The 20,474-nt window shown below is 43.0% G+C and overlaps 1 protein-coding gene across 10 annotated transcripts in view; it reads right to left on the bottom strand.

The window, feature by feature from the left end:
* LOC105028187 (rho GTPase-activating protein 21) overlaps positions 1-20,474 on the bottom strand; it is a 129,039-nt gene that overhangs the window by 33,962 nt on the left and 74,603 nt on the right. For 7 of the 10 annotated variants that reach the window (XR_002196611.3, XM_020045289.3, XM_020045290.3 and 4 more), the window contains 6 exons: positions 18,873-18,894; positions 9,460-9,552; positions 8,616-8,694; positions 7,750-7,804; positions 5,448-5,471; positions 2,212-4,192 (listed from right to left, as the gene is read on the bottom strand). Coding sequence is in view for 9 of the 10 variants with exons in the window: in XM_020045289.3 (XP_019900848.3) it covers positions 2,212-4,192; positions 5,448-5,471; positions 7,750-7,804; positions 8,616-8,694; positions 9,460-9,552; positions 18,873-18,894 (2,254 nt within the window). In the remaining variant the exon portion in view is untranslated. The other 3 variants (XM_010900733.5, XM_020045292.3, XM_020045291.3) reach the window with 3 other exon arrangements.

Below are 20,474 nucleotides of genomic sequence, written 5' to 3'. Positions count from 1 at the left end.
CAAATCACTTGAAGTGTTGGACTGTGTTTCTTGAAAGGCTGCTCTCTCACTCAGGAAGAGCAGGTTAGATTGATGGCAATGAAACATATTGCTAACTAATGCTCTTGATAAAACTTCATGACGAAATACATAAACTATGCAAAAAACTAACAAAAAAAGATATTATGCTCATTGGCAAACCAGTAGTAGACATTTTTCCCACCATCAATGTTCGTAGATGTCACGGTACGGTGAGCAGCAGTTCCCGTCACTCATGAACACATCCCGGACTTGTTTTGTGTCACGTCTTTAATCATGCACACCAGGTTCCTATCATATCGTTTGTGTTTAAATGTTTCCCCTCTGCTCCCCGCAATTGTGGACCATTGTGTTTGCTGTTGTTGTGTGTGTGTGTGTGTGTGTGTGTGTGTGTGTGTGTGTGTGTGTTGCCGTTACATGTAAGTTTCTTTAGAGCCATTGTCTACAGTTGTTTTGCTGCTGAAGTCAGCCCTATACTTTTGTTGTTTGGTCGTGCGTGATTTTGTTTATTAAAGTCAAAACCGACCGCATTCCGCCTGCGCCTGGTACCTTACTCCCGCAACCTGTGACAGTAGAGTTATACTGTATACAGACAACTAGTCTTTTTGTTTCTGCTCCTGTCTATTTTTAAGTTCATCTGTTTTCACAGAACAAGTAAATATAGTTGCCTGAAACTAGTTGACAGTTATTGTTCTTATTATAGGTACTGTATAGCTATTAACTAGTCATCGATAGTAATCGGTTTCTAATTTCATGTGTTAAATGTAAATTTTTTCTATGCAAATGGCATTCCATACACTATGTTTCTGATTAGCACAGGAACAGAATATTAGTCACTTCCCACAACAAAGCTGCCATTATAAACTGTTAGCCCTCCTTCCACCAGGCAGGCAGTACAGATCTCTTCGTTCAAGCACCAGCAGGCTTTTTCTTACTTGTGTGATAGGGGGGAGTGTTGAAGTCTATTCTTAGTTGACAACAGAACATCTGTTTATCCGTACACAGGAAGTCACGTTCAGTCAAAGCATGCAGTAATGAGCCAATGGGCTTACTGTACGGTGATGTGTATTCTAGGTTTGGATGTCTATAAAGTAGAGGACAACCGGAAGTTACTTTGAGATTGAGTTAGATGAGATTGAGATTAACATCTCTACAGGAAGCATGTTGGTGGGAACATGCTTTGGGATGATTCTCTGCAACACGGACTGTGAGACTGTTAAATGGTATAAACTGCCCAAATCTAGGTTTGCAAAGCTGGTAGAAGGATAACCAAGAAGAATCAAAGCTGTTATCACTGCCAAAAGCACTTCTTCAAATTTCTGAATACAAAGTCTGAATACTTATGTATTTCAGATTTTTTATTTTCATTACATTTTCAAATACGTCTTTTGGTTTTATCATTATGGGGTACTGAGTGTAGATTGATGGAAATATAACAAAAAATTTGTTTCCAAAGCAACTGTATATTCCTGTATTTAGTACTACGCCACAACATCAAAACCACTGTAAATAGAATCATTCATTCAAATTGACATACTATTTCTGCTGATGAAATGCAACCTTTAGGATTTATCCATTTGAAATACAAACATGTCCCATCCTGACCCAGCATTACCGCCATACCTCAAGAACAAAGTTGACACTGTTCAAACAGCCAATAAAACACAGCCAATAAACCATTGATGGATGTTATAACTTCTTTCGTTAGGTATACTCATGATGTAATCTATTGAAATTGATTCACTGTAATACCATTGAGCGAAGTTTTTTTACAGGGCTTAGAAACTCCACCAGCATGATAACTGCCAACTTCCCAGAAAAGCTACTGTGTGATGACATGATGTTCATGACATTAGAAATTTTTCAACAAAACGTCAGCACGTTCACTGCATGACTGGGTAAGACCAAAGAGCAGAAGACGAACATACCATCATGAAAGCACAGCTATAACCTTTCTAGCCCAGAGATATTTCATGCTCTGCCAGGTACAATACTTAAAGTAGTCAACACATGTGTACACAAAGTGATTTATGTCCTTACAGATAGGAAGTTCTGATATACTTAGGGTTGAAGCATGCTCTGAATATGTGTAACCTAATTAAAGTTGTTACCTGACAAACACACCCCCATGCTGTAAAGAGTTGCCATGGTAACAGAACACCTGAGAGACAGTTCACAGTTTATGTTTCTTACCGATGAAGGGGATGGAGTCGAGTGAGTCATCTAGGTTGCTGGAGCATGAGGTCTTGCGCTGTTCGCCCAGTCTTCTCATGGTAACTTCCTGCTTGGTGTTGTTGGGCAACCAGCAATCTGATGCCGTCTTACTTGCAGTAGTTCCTGCCTCAGTCTGCATATCCCTGTCTGTGTCGTTGACAGCCAAGATGTAGGAGGGGTGGCGAATAGGCAGGGGCCCCGAGTTCTTATTCCTTCTAAGGACCACCACAGTGGCATCTGGGCCCTCCACTGGCTTCCCATTACTCTGCACCGGGTCGGGCACCTTTGACCTGGGGGTCACAGTCCTATTAAAAGTGGAGGAGGAGGTAGTAGATAGGGCCTGCTGTCTTTGAACTGGAACTTGGGAGGGGCCGGAGCAGGACGATGACCTGGCACTCAGTCCCACTTTCCCAGCCCCACTTTCCTCCTGCAGGCTGTCGGCCCGCACTCGGAAGTGCAGCTGCTGCAAGGGCGAGGTGGAGTAACCCAGGTGGTTCCCCACCATCACAGCTCTATGATATTTGATCAGGTCCAAAGCGTTGTGGTTACCGGGTCCCTGGGTGTATGGTAAGGTGGGTTGCAGTGGCTCCAATGTGGAGTTTTTGACAGGCAGCCGCGAGGGCCTACTGAGGGCTGTCAGTGCAAGGCTGTCTGTCCTAGATGGGACCTCTGTCGTGCTTTTAGTGAACACAGAGGTGGCATTGAGCATGCTGGTCCTGTGAGGCTGGGGTAGCTGCTTAAGCACTGCCCCCTGTCTGCTAGTTCGGACCTCTTCGCCCTTGTACAGCAGCAGTTGGTCCTCCAGCTCTGCCCTGCTGTTCCCACCCACTCCCCTCTCCCCTAGCACTGACGCCGGCTCATTCTGCCGGCCCAGGTAGTCGCAAGAGTGTGCCCTGGGCTTGCCAGTCCCTATGGGGGCTAAGGAGGGCAGAGCATCCTGGGAGGCACTCCGCGGCCAGTGCCTGGGCAAGGCTGTCCTCTCCTGCTCTACCCCACCTAACTTCTCCTGGGAAGCACTACGCAGAGGGGCCACGGTGGCCCCCTGGTAGGTAACTCGGTCGTGGGATACGCTCCTTCGCCGGACCTGTGACCCTGCCGGGCTTTGTTGGGACGAGGTGCTGGGTGGAGGGCCAAGCCGCAGGGCGTAGGCAGAGTTGGGGTCGGACGCCGCCCGCAGGCTGTCCAAACGCTCCTGGATCGTTCGGCAGCCATAAGTGTGAAGCCGCTTGGCGTCGATGTAGTCCTTGTAGGTGGTGTAGTTGCGCCAGTCGATGTTCTGTCGAGTGGGGGTGGCAGGGGATGAGGGGGATGGGGTGTAGTGGTTGGGCGAGTTCGGGGAGGGGAAGGTGTCGCTTGCCTGGGTTTGTGGGGAGGGGGTAAGGTGCTTCTTTTCGGGATGGTTCAGGGAAGACCTGGAGCCATCGGCGGAGAATACCGAGGGCTCTTTGGGCCGGGTGGGGATGAGGGGGTGGTGTAACTGTGACGTCCCAGGTGGGCCAGAGGCCACAAGGGGTCTAGGCTGGGTGGAGAGGTCCAGAGGACTTCCGTACCGGTTCTCTTCTGTCCGGTGGCCGGGACCAGCCCGAGCCACACAAAGCAGCCCCTGATCCGCTACTGGGTCAGGCGGTACCACCACTGTCCTCACACTGTCATTGCACACACAAACCACTGTCTGGCTCTTAGGGTCCTGTGGAGGTGGGGGAGAGGGGGGGACAGGGATATCCATCCGGTAACCCATGTCTGTGTGGCCTGGTGTAGAAATGGAGGTGCCCTGTCTCCCTGCCAGGACAGGCCTGCCTCCCCGGGGGCCCTCAGTGGAGGTAGACGGATCCAGGACCTGGGCCATCCCTGTGGCTTTAGGCTCTATCCTCGGGTAGCATATGGGAGGAGGTTCTGGGATGTTTTGGGCGTTTCCACTGTATGCCTCGTTTCCTTTAAGGTATGCATCTTGAGAATAGGCCTGCAAGAGATTAAGGCATAATATAACTTGTTGAGGACAAAAATATTCATATTAATCATATCTCTGATACCATATATCTTAAGTACATAATAATTGAAGTCTGTTGCGTGCAATTGCGCCAAACTGAAACAATCCACCAAGTTATGTATATAAAGAAACTGCTGATGTACAGTACAATGACCAGATAAGAAGCATGTGACATTAATGTGCATCAAAGAATAAGAATAACATTTGGAATTTAATGACATGGTTGGTATATGACAGTGGAACAAATGAATACAAGAAATGTCACTGAAAGAAAACACTATTAGCCAAAGTCAACATCCAACCCGTCTTGCCATGGGAGAAGCTGGAATACTGTTTAGAAAGTGAGAGTTTGGGTCAGATTACCTCTTTCTACAGAAAGGGCTGGGAAAAAGCAACAACAAGCAGGAGAGTAAAAAAAAAAGGCAGAACTAGAGAAGGAAACGGCGGGCTCTGCGCCATGACCCAGAATAAAGCACACTGGCCCAGAGTAAGGATTACACTGTAATGGCTTACCCACCTTTAGCCTGGGAGAGGGAGAGCCCGGCCTAAGATAGCAAGAGTGACTGAATCGGTGGCCTGTGGAGGCTAATGCTACCTCTGTGAGCATAGCTTCTCAACTGCCACGCTAACAATTGTTTTTATAAATAGATGACACCCTCTCAAATGAATAAAAAGTTACAGCATTAACAAAATCTTCAAACATTTCCAGCACAACCTAATTTGCTAAAGAGATTTATTTTAAAAGAATAAATAAGAAAAAGTCTAAATGGTCAGAGAGGTGTATCCCATTCTTGCAGTGCAGGCACTCACAGAGAAATAGACCTAAGAGTTGGGAGTGTTGGACTTTAATCAATTGCCACTGTCCACATGGTGACAAGTTGCATTGGCAAAATGTTTGCACAGTGACACTGGCACGCCTGTAGTCCTGCCCCACCCCCTGGATATGCACACTATTAGTCAAGTGACTGTGTATGACTCTTTTACTGACTCAAAGCTTAACATTTTGTCTAAGTCAATAAAATGCTCTAATCCAAAGTGGGAGTGAAATAAAATACAGTTTAACAATGCTCTACAAAACGTTCTATGGAAACAATACACATTTCAGTAAATTGCCGTGTAGTTCTAGCAAAGGAAAAGTATAAAACATTAGACAAGCTTTATAAACGTTCTGCAATGACACAGGAAAATGTGGAAAAAAGGAAACAAGAAGTTAGTAAAGTCTACTTACCAGAGCAGTGATATCTCTGGAAAACTGCCAGTCGACAGGTTATAGGAAGGCAATAAGGAAGAAGAAGGAAAGGGAGCACAGAGATGTAAACAGACGTGCAGAGAAACAGAAGCTAAAGCTGGAGCTGCTGAAGCCAGATAAACAATGGGTGAAATAGGTAAACAATGCAGAGGTAGAGATGAGCAGGAATGGATAAGGAGGACAGACGGTAGTCACGTATATGTGACGCCACCTGCTTGTCCTTCCTGTCCCTCTGTGACCTGGGGACGAGTCCAAGAGGCAGGCTGCTTCTGTCCGTCATCTCTGCAAATGGCCTCCTCTGGCCCCGGTAGATGCCACTGCCTGGCGGATTACCCTGAGCTCCACATCATGACTATTGACACTGCTGCCTAACCATTTCTCCCTCTATATCTGTCCGTAGCACACCCAGCGTCTTCAACTCATGCGTACGTGCCTGTTATTCTACCGCCTGTCTTCTCTCACACTGCCTCTCTTTCTCTGGAGCCTTCAGCTGTTACGGTGAAACATTCAGCTCTTGTGATAGGGCGCTCTCCCTTGGCTTCACCTCTCACTCTGACTATCTCTCCCTCTCCCTCCATCTGTCAGACAACCTTCTGAAGTGAAGCATGTTGAAAGCAGTCAGCTGACTGCAGCTGTTGAGTATGCGCACACGCATTGGTCATGAACTAAAACAGAATCAGAAACTCTGTAGACAATATGCGTGTGTGAGCGCGCCAACAATCACACTAATTTATCTCTTAGCCAAATCATACTTTCCGAAAAACTGATTTCGGACAGACCTGCGAGCTCCATGTGGTTGTTCTCAATCTAAAAATGTGTTGGAGAGCCGTGTCCCACACTGCCTCTTTGGTTCCTCTGAATTCTTCCATGTTCCTTCACGCATCACTGCTACAGCCAAGACACACAAATTGGTGGCGCTGATGGTGCTGACAGGAATGGGAAGGCTAGGATTAAATGACTTAGAATGCACCACTTCAAATTAAAATATGGATTACAGTATCAGTCGAAAATAAGGATTGTTTACATTTCCAGGATACTTCTTATCTTGGTTTCAGAATGAATTACAGACTAAAATACTTTAGTAGTAATTTGGGAACAGACTTATGAGCAATTTGCACCAGTTTAATGCACTGTGTCATTTGTAGTTCCCTCCAAATCTACAGACAAATGAAAACATGAAGGGAACTGAGCAGGAGGATGTCATACGTCAAGCATGTTTATTTGGGGGCAAACTTGGTTGGGATAATTACATTCCTTTTGTTTCCATTTCTCACAACAATTGCTGTGTATACTGGGTCTCTTTTTCAGAGTTCCCCCATAGGCTTCCACAGTGCTCTGGTACATTCCAAAACGCCAAAAGTTGTTTGTGTGGCTTTGGCGCACTGTGGCCTAGATATCTAGCTATTTGTGGAATTTAGCGTCATATTAAGAACTTGAGTTCATTTGGTTCCTTAGGAGAAAATCTGTGAAAGTGATAGAGGGGCACTTTCAGGCTTTGTGACATTTTGACAGCATTCATGGTCTGTGGGGTGGTGTGGCCTGGCATTGTATTCTCAAAGTGTTATCATCTGTTGGGCTCCTGTTGGGTGGCATGGTTTTGCTACACGGACCAGTGAGTTGGCAGGAAGTAGGGCAGGCAGAGCAAGGGCACTGGCAGACTGGCACCACAAACGCTCTGGTCCTTAAAGGACTTTTTCCACTTTCCCTTCTGTGTTTGGTCACATTGTCAGTTAGTCTGAGAAAGGTTTGAAGGCGTTTATCGCACCAAACTTCTATTCTCCTGATCCACCTTTCATTTAAAATCTTCCCTTGCTGAAATGCTAAGTGTTTTGAGCTCATTTGGACACAAAATATGTATATTATGTAAACCTACTATAGGCATATATCCCCACAACAATAACAGGTCAACATGTATGAGTTGGAGTGTAATCAGATTTAAATTATTATGTTAACTTACTGTCATTGACGTTCTGTGCTACAGTAACACGTTCATTAGCATTTCTGGCTAGTAACTACTGCTTTATTTACATTCTAGCTGGCAGAATGTCAGTTTAGAACAAATTAGGCCAAATCCCTGCTGTACATCGTCCACCACTAGGATACTGGAAACTACTGCCTTGTAAATGAAAAAAAGAACCCCATCTCACTTCACGCGTCTGCAAGGATCAAATGAAAATGTGATTACATAAATCTTTACAACTGCCTTTAGCTGCCATGTGAACTACAATCAACAAAAATAGTCAAGCACAAAGATGGACATTCTGAAATGAATTACACTTACCAACTGCAAAATGTCCTCATCTTTTGGCATCACACATAGTTCCAACAAGGTGTCACTGTGAGAGAGATTAAAATATTCAAGATTCCATTTAGGAGTGCAGTACTGTATACAATAAACATTGTTTGCCTAAACAATTTAGTTTCTCATTTAAGTTTAGGCTTGGCTTTAGGGCTTGCCTTGCAGTAAGTTCAGATGACACTTGACTAAAACCTTACAAAACCTTACCTTAAACTTAACTCAAACAGTAAAACATGAATTTAAAAGAATCTTGCAATTTTCTCATAAGAAAGCCAATCAACGTTCTACTCCAAATGATCATTCAAAGGTCTGGTACGACGCCATTCCAAAACATACTTAATTGTCATTGGAGGGAAGATTTTTTAAAACTTATTGCGTAATTAATAACAAGTCCTATTTAGTAACAGTTTAAGCTATGTTCAATATAGTTAAGATAAAATATTTTAATGAAATTGGGAACTGACAAAGTTACAGTACAATGGGCACAAGGATGTCATGGCTTTTTGCGAATCTCTATGGAAAGCTAAACATGTAACTCAACATTTGGAAAGGTTACAGAAGAAGGAAATGCCATTCAAGTTATGCCACAGTTCCCTGTGAAGTTCCAGAGAAGGAAAATGGTTCATGAAAATGGTTCAAATAATTTGATTTGAATGAAACAAGACTATCTGGAAAAAAGTAAATAAGACAAAAATTTTCGGGGAATTTGCATAGCTTTAAACATAAAGACTTCCTGGTCAGTTTCTGAATAAGTTATCATACTTTCTAAATACATTTTCCTGTAATATTCATAGAGTGTTACAGTATGTACATATATGTCCCTTACGATAAGGGATTCAGTCTCTCACCTGTTCTGTATCAAGGAGATCACTTGGGAGTAAGTCTTTCCAATTATACTTTCCCCATTCACCTTTACAATCCGGTCCCCTGAAAGGAAAATAATTCACATCATAAGCTCATTAAATATGCCACCAGTGGACCAGATGCATGATATAAAAATAATAATTGACAGATTATGCAGGGGCACGATCGCTGAGCCATTTGAAAGTTCTAAAATGTGTTCCTCAGTGTAGTCATCTTGGGTAAGGCTGTAGCATTTTCCCAGATAGGACTGTGTTGAGATCAAAGGGGAATAGAGACCCTGCAGCAACGTGTTTACAGTAAATCCGGTGAAAACGTCCCAAATGGCACCCTATTCTCTATACAAGTCTCCCACATAAGGATACGGCCAAAAGTAGTTCACATTAAAGGGAATAGGGCGCGATTTGGGGCTTTTTCATTCAAGTTTTCTGAAGATGAGATCTACAGGAAGCTGGTCAAGGGAGTTATGAAGAGCGTGGAGATAATTATAGGAAAAGCAGTGCACTCCCCGCTCCCAGGAGAGGGTTACTCGGAGATAGAGAGAACTAGGCTGTGTTTGTTGGTCTATGTCACCTAAGCAGCTTCTGCCATAATATATCAAACAACAGTGCTTAGAGAAGTGGCATGCATATATATTTAGTGTAAATTAGGTATATTAGGCCAATTAGATGAAACGGCAAATCTTTGGACAAACACGCAACTGAAAGAAGTAAATGTGGTCTTCAAAGCTATACTGAGTGGACAAATCAATAGAAAGGAACTTAAGCTTTCCTCTGAGCGTGATTGGTATCCATGGATAGAGGTTATGAACCCAATGCTACCTGTAGTTACCTGTACAAAGTCCAGCTCTGTGGGCCGGACCGCCTTCCTTCACCTGCTTGACAAAGATGGTGTCCATTGGCTCCAGCCTGTTCCTCTGTCTCCCTGGTAACGACCAGAGCAGAAGCACACAGGAGGTTAGGTCAAGAGGTTAGGTCAAGCCCCAGTCAGAACAGTATAAATTTGAAGTATCACCAAATTAGAGCTTGCTACATCCTTAGCATTACAGCTATGTAGGATAGCACTGAAATGTTGAGCCCTAGTACACATTTAAAAACATGGGGCTAGTATTGTGTGTTACTCAGATGCAACTACATGAACAAGTCACACTTGTAAGCTTTCTTCCCAGGTTTTACACACTTGTCTTGCCACAACCACTGTCTTTAAAACTGAATTTTAGGGACTAATCCAGATGATACCATGATGATACATACAATCAACATCTCTGACACCACAAAGCAGGCGAAAATATTTCTCTCTTTTCTCAGAATAAATACAGGAAATATCATCAGGAGAAGGAAACAAGATGATGTCTAGTGCGAAAGGGCCTGAAGACAGCAGTTTTTGGTATTGCTCATGTGATTGCAGACTTTGCAAAACAAATGGCTAGTAGACTCATGCAAACCATCATGGTATCATTCTGTCAGGTAGGCATCAGTTAGTAGTTCACATTGCATTGAGAAGGCTTGTTGGAAAGGCCCTTTCCTTTCTAGAACATCTGTTAATTAGCATTATCGCAGGCATAGCCATTCACACATACACTCAGACAGGGGCATGGCCTTTGTTTTCAAAGGCCTTTGGTTTCAAAAAGCTGCAGGGAAATACAAATCCTGATACATTCTGTTATCTGTTAATATTAACTTGGTGAAGGTAAATAATTTTCATTTTTGAATAAGTTGAATTGGCACATGTTTAACATTGACACAGATGAAAAGCTGCTTGAGGAGAGGTGAGTGTATCAGACTGAAGGATGATGGAATCTTGGGGAGTCATAAGTCGACATTCAGTCAAGTCATAGCTGTTCAAATTACATGGCAAGAATTGTAGCTTTTTGCCAAGTCACATAATTCGCTCCAGATGGACTACTATCCAAGCTACTTGACTCAGATCCAAATCACTGCTTAGATGGAACTATCTAACTGGCTCAAGACCAAACAACAAAGCACAGGTTTCACTTTAACCTGTGTGTGTGCGCGCATCTACCCAACATTGAATAATATTTTAAGTTATTCTGATTCAATGCCTGAGTACAAGTTTGCATCATCTGCATCATTACAGATAGTCTGATAGATTGGCACACCTTAATGTACAGTATGCTGCATTATCTCGATTGACTTCTTCAGACGTACCAAAACATATGCACGCAGGCACACACTCATACTTCCACTGGTGAGATCCCCGAATATGCAATGTACCTTGGTCTTCACTTTGGTCTTCAAGGGAAACAAATCAAATGAAAAACATGTTTTTACCTATTGTACCTTTGTTCGTTTCCCAATAAAAATAAAAGGTCACCCTTTTCTAGTTTCTAGAACACACAGCCATTCCGTTGCCAACCACACATCACTTAATGCAGTTAGAATCTGACATTTCTGTCCATTCTATTCAGCTCTGTACATAACACAATAACCGTGACCCCCCTCCCCATGTCCTTAACACAGTGGACCCATGACTCTTCCCACCTATGGGCGACTAAATCTAAACCTAATCCCTCTGTCAATCAAGACTCCCTCCATCCCCATACCCCACCCCCAAATCCCTGCTGTCAATCTGTCGGATCTGGCCCATCCCACGTGAAGCTCTGACAAACACCACAGCCAGCAATAGCGGAGTGATGCTGCAGGACTGAGGGAGTGATAGGGTGAATGAGCTGGTGTACATTTATATTATAGTGTACACCTCTCCAATAGATTAGGTTAAAGGATTTAGTGGATGCCAAGTGGATATTCATCAAATCAATCATAATTTGCTTTGGAATAGGCCCATGTGCTAAAAGTAGTAACCCTGAGCAGTAATCAAATACAAGTAACACCATGCGTTGGTACATGTGTGAAAAGAGGATGCAAAAGTGAGATATTAAAGTCAAGCTGAAAGCTAAACAAGGAAAGTAAACCAAAGCGGCGTGGGTGCAGGAATGTATTCCTGTGTGACTATGTGTACATCTGAATGAGTGAGTCAACAAAGAGACCGATAAGTGATTATGTGACCCGTGATTTGGAGGAAATGCAGCAGTGTGAGTGGGTGCCTGGGCTGTATGCCACAGCGTCAGTTTAAACGCTATTCACTGGACAGGCTGGGAGACAGAGTTGTAGGAGATTGGCCCTCTTAGCTGATTTTTTTAAAGTCCCTTTGGATAAGGTCTGCTTAATTACTTAAATGTTAATGCAAAATATAATGACATGCCACTAAAAAGAGAAAATGAATACTTATGATTAAGAAATGCTATAAAAACTATTCAGAATCAGCTAAATACAATCAAATACAATCACACTATTGTGGTTGATTTATCAGTGTTTATTGTGCCAAAGTGATGAGTAATGAAAAATATGATTGTGTATATTAGGCAGGATATTGCATATCTGCATTAAATCATTCACAAAATAACAGACTTAATCTAAATCTGCAATGTAACAATTTTGTGCATTTTATCCCATTTCAAAAACTATTATATTTAAAACAGTCCAGTAGACGTCACTAAAGAACATAAAAAAATTCTAAGCTCAATGTTATTTGCAATGATGACAACATTAAGGGCAAAACAATAACCCCAAGGGCAAAACTGCATCACCCTTCACGCTTTTTAACTATTCAACGTTTTGAAAACAGCTGACTAAGTCAGGAATGTCTGAAGGATACCATGTAATCTAGCTATAAATGACACTCTAGCCTCCTGCTGTGAAAGAGGGAAATCTCTCCCAGTCCAAAATCCCACTCCCAACATCTATCTGTCAACACTTCGATTCTATTGAACAATTTGGGCTCTGGATGCTTCCAGCCCTGTGAGTGGATGAGCTGGACTAAATCTGGGAATTTAAAGCTTGGGATATATATTTATGTCTCATATCCTACTGAAGCAGAATCGCAGTTCAGATACACATCTGACACTTTTTAAATAAATATAGATATGTATAGAGATACATTCTAAACAAGCAAAACATTTGGCTATAAGGGTTACAGTAGCACCTGAAATACTGAGCGACTGTCCCTCAAAGCGACTACTGCAACAACCCATACAGCTGCAGAATCATTCCACTAGAGGACAGTGTACCATTCTGAACAATCTCAGTCAAAAAGGCAGTGGTCTTTCCAAATGCCAATAACAAGCTACAAATATTGTCTTTCTGTGAGGGGCAGTCCAAGTCCTTTTTTGCTTTTTGTACTTTCAGAACAGACAGCACAGAAAGTCAGCTGAGCTCGAGTCAAAAGGTGAGAATCTACATTTGAACCCATGCTGCTACACACGCCAATGCTACTTAAACCTTTAGAACTGGAACAGCTGGAACACACTTGCCATAAACTGCTATAATTATAACACACCACGTTTCTGTTTTGAATATAATACAAAGGATGAGCTTGCATGAGGCATTAGTAGTATTTGCTAATATCCAAAAATGGTGGAGCTCTCTCGATCTCTCTCTTTTGAACGCTGTCCCGATTTACAGTCACCGCTGGTGTAGGGTGTAAAGCCCCGTTGGTCTGGCTGGGCTTCCAGCACCACGTTAGCTGGTTTGGCTGTGCTCACTGCCTGCACAGCTGGGCTTGGTTGTGTGGGCTGGCTCCGTCGCTCCCCCGCTGTTTTGGGTTAGATAATGTTATTCTACAGAGCGGTTGGGGCCAGCGCCCGCACTCCGCTCACTCACTTGTATTAGCCTTGACAGAATTCAACAGGGCCTCTATGTAGTACACCTCACTTTCCCGCAGGTGCAGAAAGTTACTTAGGGAAAAATCACATGAACACATGGATGTTCAGTGCACATGTTCAAACTCAGTTGTCATTCTATTTCTCCCTCTCCTGTTATTATGAGATCTCTCTCTCATTATCCTTCTCGTTCTGGCTCACAATCCCCCTCTCTTACTCTCTCAGAACGAGAGGGGTAGGCCTCTGCCTGGGACTCAATGCGCTTTCTTCAAATTCTCAACACTTCAAAAACAACAGACAAGAGAGGACTATGTGTGTGTCTGTGTAGATTGTAATCTGTGAATCTGGTCCAACAGTAATGATGAAAATAGGAGGCGCATGATCTCCAGTTTCCACATAAACACTGTACGATTGATTCCTCCCAAGCCCATGGTGTGGGAATGTCTGGGAAATTGGCAGATATCATAAACCAATAATATTTTTTATCAAACCACTTGCTGTCATGGTGCATCAACCTTTAATGGCCAATGGGGTTCTACATGGAAAGAAACAAATGAGCCAGAAAACATGACCCACCCTGACTTCAACGCTTTCACAGTACATACTGTACATAAACCAGAGATGTCAATTTATTGAGTGAAAGCCTGTGTGTGTTAATGAAGGGATGGGTCCTGTCCACAAAATCACTAGATCCTCCAAAACATTCTATGCCAAATCTATCAATCATTTACATAATGTGTGTGTGTTTGTTTGTGTGCATGTGAAAGACAGAGTCTGTGTGCACAAGGCACAACATTCCATCAAGCTTAGGTTGGTCACTAGGTCATTCTTAAACATGTGAATTTCATATGGGAACAAAGTTCACGCTATCTCCATTAAAATGTGACATTCAGGACGCTGGGGCGGAACTGTGTGAGGAGTCTTCTGTTACTGTAAGGGAAGAGTTTGCAGGACGGAACTTTGCTGAGGAAGGTCAGGGGGGTGTGAAGCCCACCAGAGAATTTTGTGGAATGTCATTTGCTTGTGCTGTTGCTCCCTCTGCAATCTTTATGAGACAGACCAAAATCTGCCAGAAAGAAATTACAAATCCGACATCTCCCGTGAGGAATTCTCACACAGAACGAAAACAAATATTTGGACAGATGTAGATTTTTATGTTTCTGCGGGACTTTTTTACCACAGCATCACAAGCATAACACAATATCCCTCATTTGTTTTTCCCCCTTCAACAGTTAAGTAAAATACACAGCTATAGAGAAAAAGAAAGAAACCCAGAGAGCAAGAGAGAGGGCTTGGGAGAAAGAGTGGGCAGACTAACAGCCTTTCGGTATTTATACAATCAATGTGAAAAGCAACAAACAGAGGTCCACACTTCTAAACACACTTCCGCACTCATAGTCGTGCACATGCACGCAGCCAAAGGCATTTCTCACTTCCCGTCTGCATGTTTAGATTGTGAGGAGATTTGCTTATCACGGTCAGTTTGGATGTGTTTGAGCGTTTCTTAAGGTTTGAAGGGGTTACAGCGGCAACAAGATAGTCAACACAAGTAGAGGCAAGAGAAGCAGCCCCCCCCCCCCCCCGTTTAAACAGCAACTGCCTCATCTTACCTACTGTAAGTCAAGCAAATAAACTCTACTGCTGCCTTTTTCTGTTCATGGTGTTGGGGAGGGGGGTTATGGGACTACATGGAGTGCACTTGTCGCGTATGTCCAATCTAATATACTAGATCCTTGCTGCCAGCTGTTGCCTCACTGAAGTACTGAGGATTAAACCAAACCCCAAGATAACCACCTCACATTTAGGCCCAGTTTGAAAGGGCTTGTCATGGGGGGAGATGCTGAAAATGCTTGACTTTCCGTCATGACTCTTGTGCTACAGGCAGATCAGCCCGAAGCCAGATTATGTGATTGGCCAAATCAATGATAAATATCTAAATACTGAAGTTCCTCAATAGAAGTTAACAGTTAAGGGGAGGGTTAAGGTTAATAAGGTAAATAAGTATTTTTGTTAAGGTTAAGTATAAGGGGAGGGTAGGAACATACACTAACGCTGGTCCTCAAACAGCATATAGCCCACATTATTTCTACCTAGGACATTTGCTAACATTGCAGGGCAAATCTCACTGTCAAAGCGCATATTCGCATTTAGTATTGCCGAGTGACAGAGAGCATATGCATACAGTATACAAATGCAGCTGCATAGATGTGTGCACGCAGGCACATGCTCAGACGCGCGCACACACACACCCCTACAGGCTTTCCCAGCATGACAGTGAGAGTTCTGTATGTGTGTTGTTATATGTTTGGGAGACTGTGGCGAATCTGCGGAATGTGCCACGGTGGACCAAAGGGATGCTTACAGGAATTCTCCCCACTGCTCAATTTCCCGTTCGTGATGCTGGAATCCAGCTGAATCCCCCATCCCCTTTTCAGCTCAGCTCATCACTTGTCTATTCATAATAACATAGCTATCCTCTGAATCCTAATGTTCATTACTATCAAGATCATGAAAGACCAGTCACTCCTAGGTCATAGACGCAGTTCTGTGCAAAACCAGATGTGGATGTTGGTAATGCACTAGAAAGAGCATGACAACCAAATCAATGGGGCTGACGCGGTCATTGAAGGAGCTGCATTCCCACTGCAGCACAGAAGGGCACAGTATTGACATTCTGCCAGTTCAATGAGGAAGCAGAGATTATGCCTTTTCCACTGGCGAGCGCAGTCTGCATTGTAGCCTAAACAATCTGCGCAGTGGTGAAACGTTAAATTGGCTGACAGCGGCTTTCAAAGTCTCCTCTTCAAAGACAGCTCTTCATCCCAGTTGTAGACACGTGTGTCGCGTTAGTCAGGCTAGTGAAATGTAACTTGAGCTGTAATGGTGGGGATAGCACTGTGCAGAACCCTGAACTAAATAAAACATAAACAATGATTGTATCTTGATGTGAATGAGCTGGCAAATATGAATGGGCAGCCTGTGGTGTGTGTGTGACAAAATCAGTTTGTGTATACTGAAAGTGTGTATGGATGCATGCATCCCAAAAAATTTGCGCACAGCAAAAAAACATTGTGCATGTCTGAGAGCACTCGCTTCCCAGCCTGCTATTTCCGGCGGCTGCAGATCAGATGGAACTCTGCTGTCACGCTGCGGCTCTCCTAGACGTGAGGAGCATAGCAAGAGGACTGCATGAGCAGTGGGATAGGAAGGGCTCTGGCTCAGTAAAAACACACAGCGCCACAACACAAGACCCCCACAGAAAAGCTTCTACCTGCAGCTTCACAAACAGCAGCTGTCCCTTTAAAATGTGTGTGTCTGTGTGTGTCTATATATATATATATATATATATAAATAACAAAAGTGGTCCAAAGAAGGAATAGCGGTGACCTGGTGACAGGGTCATGGGTGGCCAAGGTTCATTGATGCACATGGGGAGTGAAGGCAGGCCCGTGTGATCCGATACAACAGAAGAGCTACTGTAGCTCAAACTGCTGAAAAGTTCAATGCTGGTACTGATAGAAAGGTGTCAGAACACACAGTGCATCCCAGTTTTTTGCGTATGGGGTTGCGTAGCCGCAGACCAGTCAGGGTGACCCATGCTGATCCCTGTCCACTGCAGAAAGCGCCTACAATGGGCATGTGAGCATCACACCACAGAGCAATGGAAAAACATGGCCTGGTCTGATGAATCACGTTTCTTTTTACATCACGTGGATGGCCGGGTGCGTGTGCATCGCTTACCTGGAGAACACGTTGCACCAGGATGCACTATGGGAAGAAGGCAAGCCGGCGGAGGCAGTGTGATGCTTTGGGCAATGTTCTTTGACATGTACCACCTACCTGCGCATAGTTGCAGACTATGTGCACCTTTCATGGCAATTGTATTCCCTGATGGCATTGGCCTCTTTCAGCAGGGAAATGCACCCTGCCACAAAGCAAAAATGGTTATGGAATGATTTGAGGAACACAACAACGAGTTCAAGGTGTTGACTTGGCCTCCAAATTCCCCAGATCACGATCCAATCTGTGGGATGAGCTGGACAAACAAGTCTGATCCATAGAGGCCCCACCTCGCAACTTACAGGACTTAAAGGATCTGCTGCTAATGTCTTGGTGCCAGATACCACAGCACTCCTTCAGGGCTGTTTATGTGGCATGTATAAGAACAATACACCACTTATTTGTTAAAACTCTCAAGATCACAGAATACGGCCTAGGACCTCAAGTGGGAGCTGAACATCACCTCTCTTACAAAGCAAGCTCAGCAGAGGATATGTGGCAGTTGAAAAAGTTCAACCTGCCAACGACTACGATGGTGCACATCTACACTGCCATCCTGACCTCCTCCATCAGATTCTGATACGCTGCAGCCCCTGCCAAGGGCAAGGGAAGGCTGCAGATCATCATCCACTCTGCAGCGAGGTTGATTGGCTGCAATCTGCCATCTCTACATGACCTACACACCTCCAGAACGCAGATTCGAGAAAGATTGGGGCTGATCCCTCTCATCCTGGAAATGGACTATTCAGAACTTTACCCTCAGGTAGAAGGTTGAGGTCAATCAGGAATAAAACCTCTAGCCACAAGAACAATTTCTTTCCTACAGCAGTAGGCCTCATGAACATGCCCCCGGAGCCAAACATACACACACAGCCCTCAACTGGACAATTCTTTCACCTTACATATTTTAAAGTAATTTATTAATGCTTAGTCTACTGTTTTTATGCTCAGTCACAATTCTTATTCTTACTTGTTTTTTTTCTTTTGTATAAATTGCTCCAACAACAGACCAGAAGGAATTCCTAGTTTGTTGTGAAACTTACTTGGCAATAAAACTCGTAAAATTGTAGAAATAGAAATAAAATGTTGCTACCCTACCATAAGTAAACATAATAAAAACAACATGTAGCACATCAATACACAATGTTTATAAGGAAACAAAACTGAACATTCTATGGTGGAGCAGAATTCTCTTCTGATGTGGCAAATTCATTTTTACAGATTTTTAAGATAATTAATTAAAGTGAATCACACAAGAACGAGTGGAAAACGGTGGAAAGGGGAGAGTTAGTTTGAATGAGAGCTGCTGCTGCAATTCACCAAACTTCCACAGGGGAAATACATTCTTCACATAGCTCCTTTAAAATTATTTGCTACCTAAGGTGATTAGCTAGTTAAATCATTAGATTGCAGATTTCAATCTAGCTTGAGAGATCCGCGGTTATCACCCTGCTTGGTTGTGACCTTGCAGTGGTCCACAGAGAGTAAACCACACAAGAGAGACACTAACCAAACACTGGTCTTCTTATGGACGTGACCTCATTGGCATGGTCTTAAAGAAAGGGCATTTACAAGTACAGTTTTGTCACATTTACTAAATGCTTTAATCTACATTGGGAAGGTTAATCTATATATTGGTGACCTTGTTTTTGTTGACACTGAAGAAAACAGAGACAGTAGGCTTACTAATCGGCAACTATAATTTCTATTTTATACATGCTCAATTCAATGAATCGAGTAGAGCAACAAATCCGACAATAATAAGAGATCGAGGCTGTCCACATACCTTGACTGCCGTTGTCTTCATCCTAGAAGGGAGAACCAAAAAAAATATGTCAGAAATGTTTCGCATTTGTCTTTTTCCTCAACAATGATGAAGAATGAGTGAATGTGTGCAACAGACTGTGGACATGAAGAGGAAAGGGCAGTCATTAAATGAAGAAAATTATACCAAATGTGACAGGCAGAGCTGTCCTGTGAGTCGTCTTGGTGGAACTTTTAGATTACAAAAAGCTACTTCAGACTATTTTGTTTTTATCTGTTCTCTTTGAAGCTTAAACCCTTAATTTTCTTCTGGTTTGAGTGGAAAACATACACTTGTGTGCTAATCTTGTACTCCCATAACAACACGTTCTTGGCATATCCTTTAAGACTCCAGACTTTTCGATTAGCAATCCTTTAAGATAGACTGACCCTAACTAACCTCATTTTAAAAAGACCAGGGGCCATATTCACAAAATATCTTATTGCTAAAAGTAGCTCCTAACTTGCTGATTTAGAAGTAACTAAAAAAACATGGGTGTATCATTCCTAACTTTAGGACTCCTACATTTTTGGCCTAAGAGTATTTCACAAAGCGTTTTAGTGCTAAAACCAGCTCCTAAATCTGAGAAAATTCACTTTCTATTGAGCTTTGGGACTAGTTTTGTGTTCTGACGAGTCCTACTAGTGGTAAGTTTTGTGAATATGGCCCCAGGACTGTAATCACTCAAAAGCTCCAACAAGTAATTACAATACATAACCATGGCATCACAGATGTAATTCAGTGAATTTTGTAAAGATCGTTTTTCTCCGATATTAAAAGATTTATTTCTATATGTAAGGAAATACTTTTGTCAGAAATCACTGGCTGAGATCTAAGGTTGATGTTTTAATTAGAGAGTACTTCCCAGAAGCTCTTTTTTGCAACTTACTGTAAGACGGTTTAGAAAGCCTCATTTAAAAGCCGGACAAGACTTGGCATTGCCAGCTCTCCCAACTCTAATGCCATATCTGGGGATATTCGAAATGGCCATCACTACCAAGCACCAACTGATGAGCTAAAATGTTTATTTTCTAATGTGCTGAGAACCTATAAACTCTCAATGAACTTAGGGAAGGTTCCTAAACTGTAATACAGAAAAACAAACAACCCAATTTTACTTGAAAGAATAGACCAAAACTAGTGCCACAATAACACGCTTTTCAAATCAGCATTGCTGAACACAGCTCCCCAGCATAGGTTGGAGTGCTTCAGCTTAACTTGTAAATGTCAGTGCCATAGCCAAAACCAAATAGAGTCCTCTGTGTAAGATCACTTTTAGACAGTATATTTTCACAAAGACATTTTTTATATAAACCAGAAAGGAAACATACAAGCCTAGTTCAGCCGGCCTGCAATTAAAAGTGATAAATGTTATTGCCCTCACTGGACTCGAACGCGGGTCTTCCACGTGAGTGGCAGCGTCTTTAACATCTACACCAGTGTCGGTATAGCATCTCGACATTAGATCATTTTGTTACACACTAACATCATGCCAAGTTTGAATATTTCACTAGACACCATTAAAAATTGTGTTACACTGTCTAACGTTTCTTATTAAGTTAACCTCAACCACAAATAGCATCT

Source organism: Esox lucius, chromosome 21 (genome assembly GCF_011004845.1).
Source record: "Esox lucius isolate fEsoLuc1 chromosome 21, fEsoLuc1.pri, whole genome shotgun sequence".
Taxonomy (NCBI): domain Eukaryota; kingdom Metazoa; phylum Chordata; class Actinopteri; order Esociformes; family Esocidae; genus Esox; species Esox lucius.
This window is presented reverse-complemented; position numbering and strand designations above follow the sequence as displayed.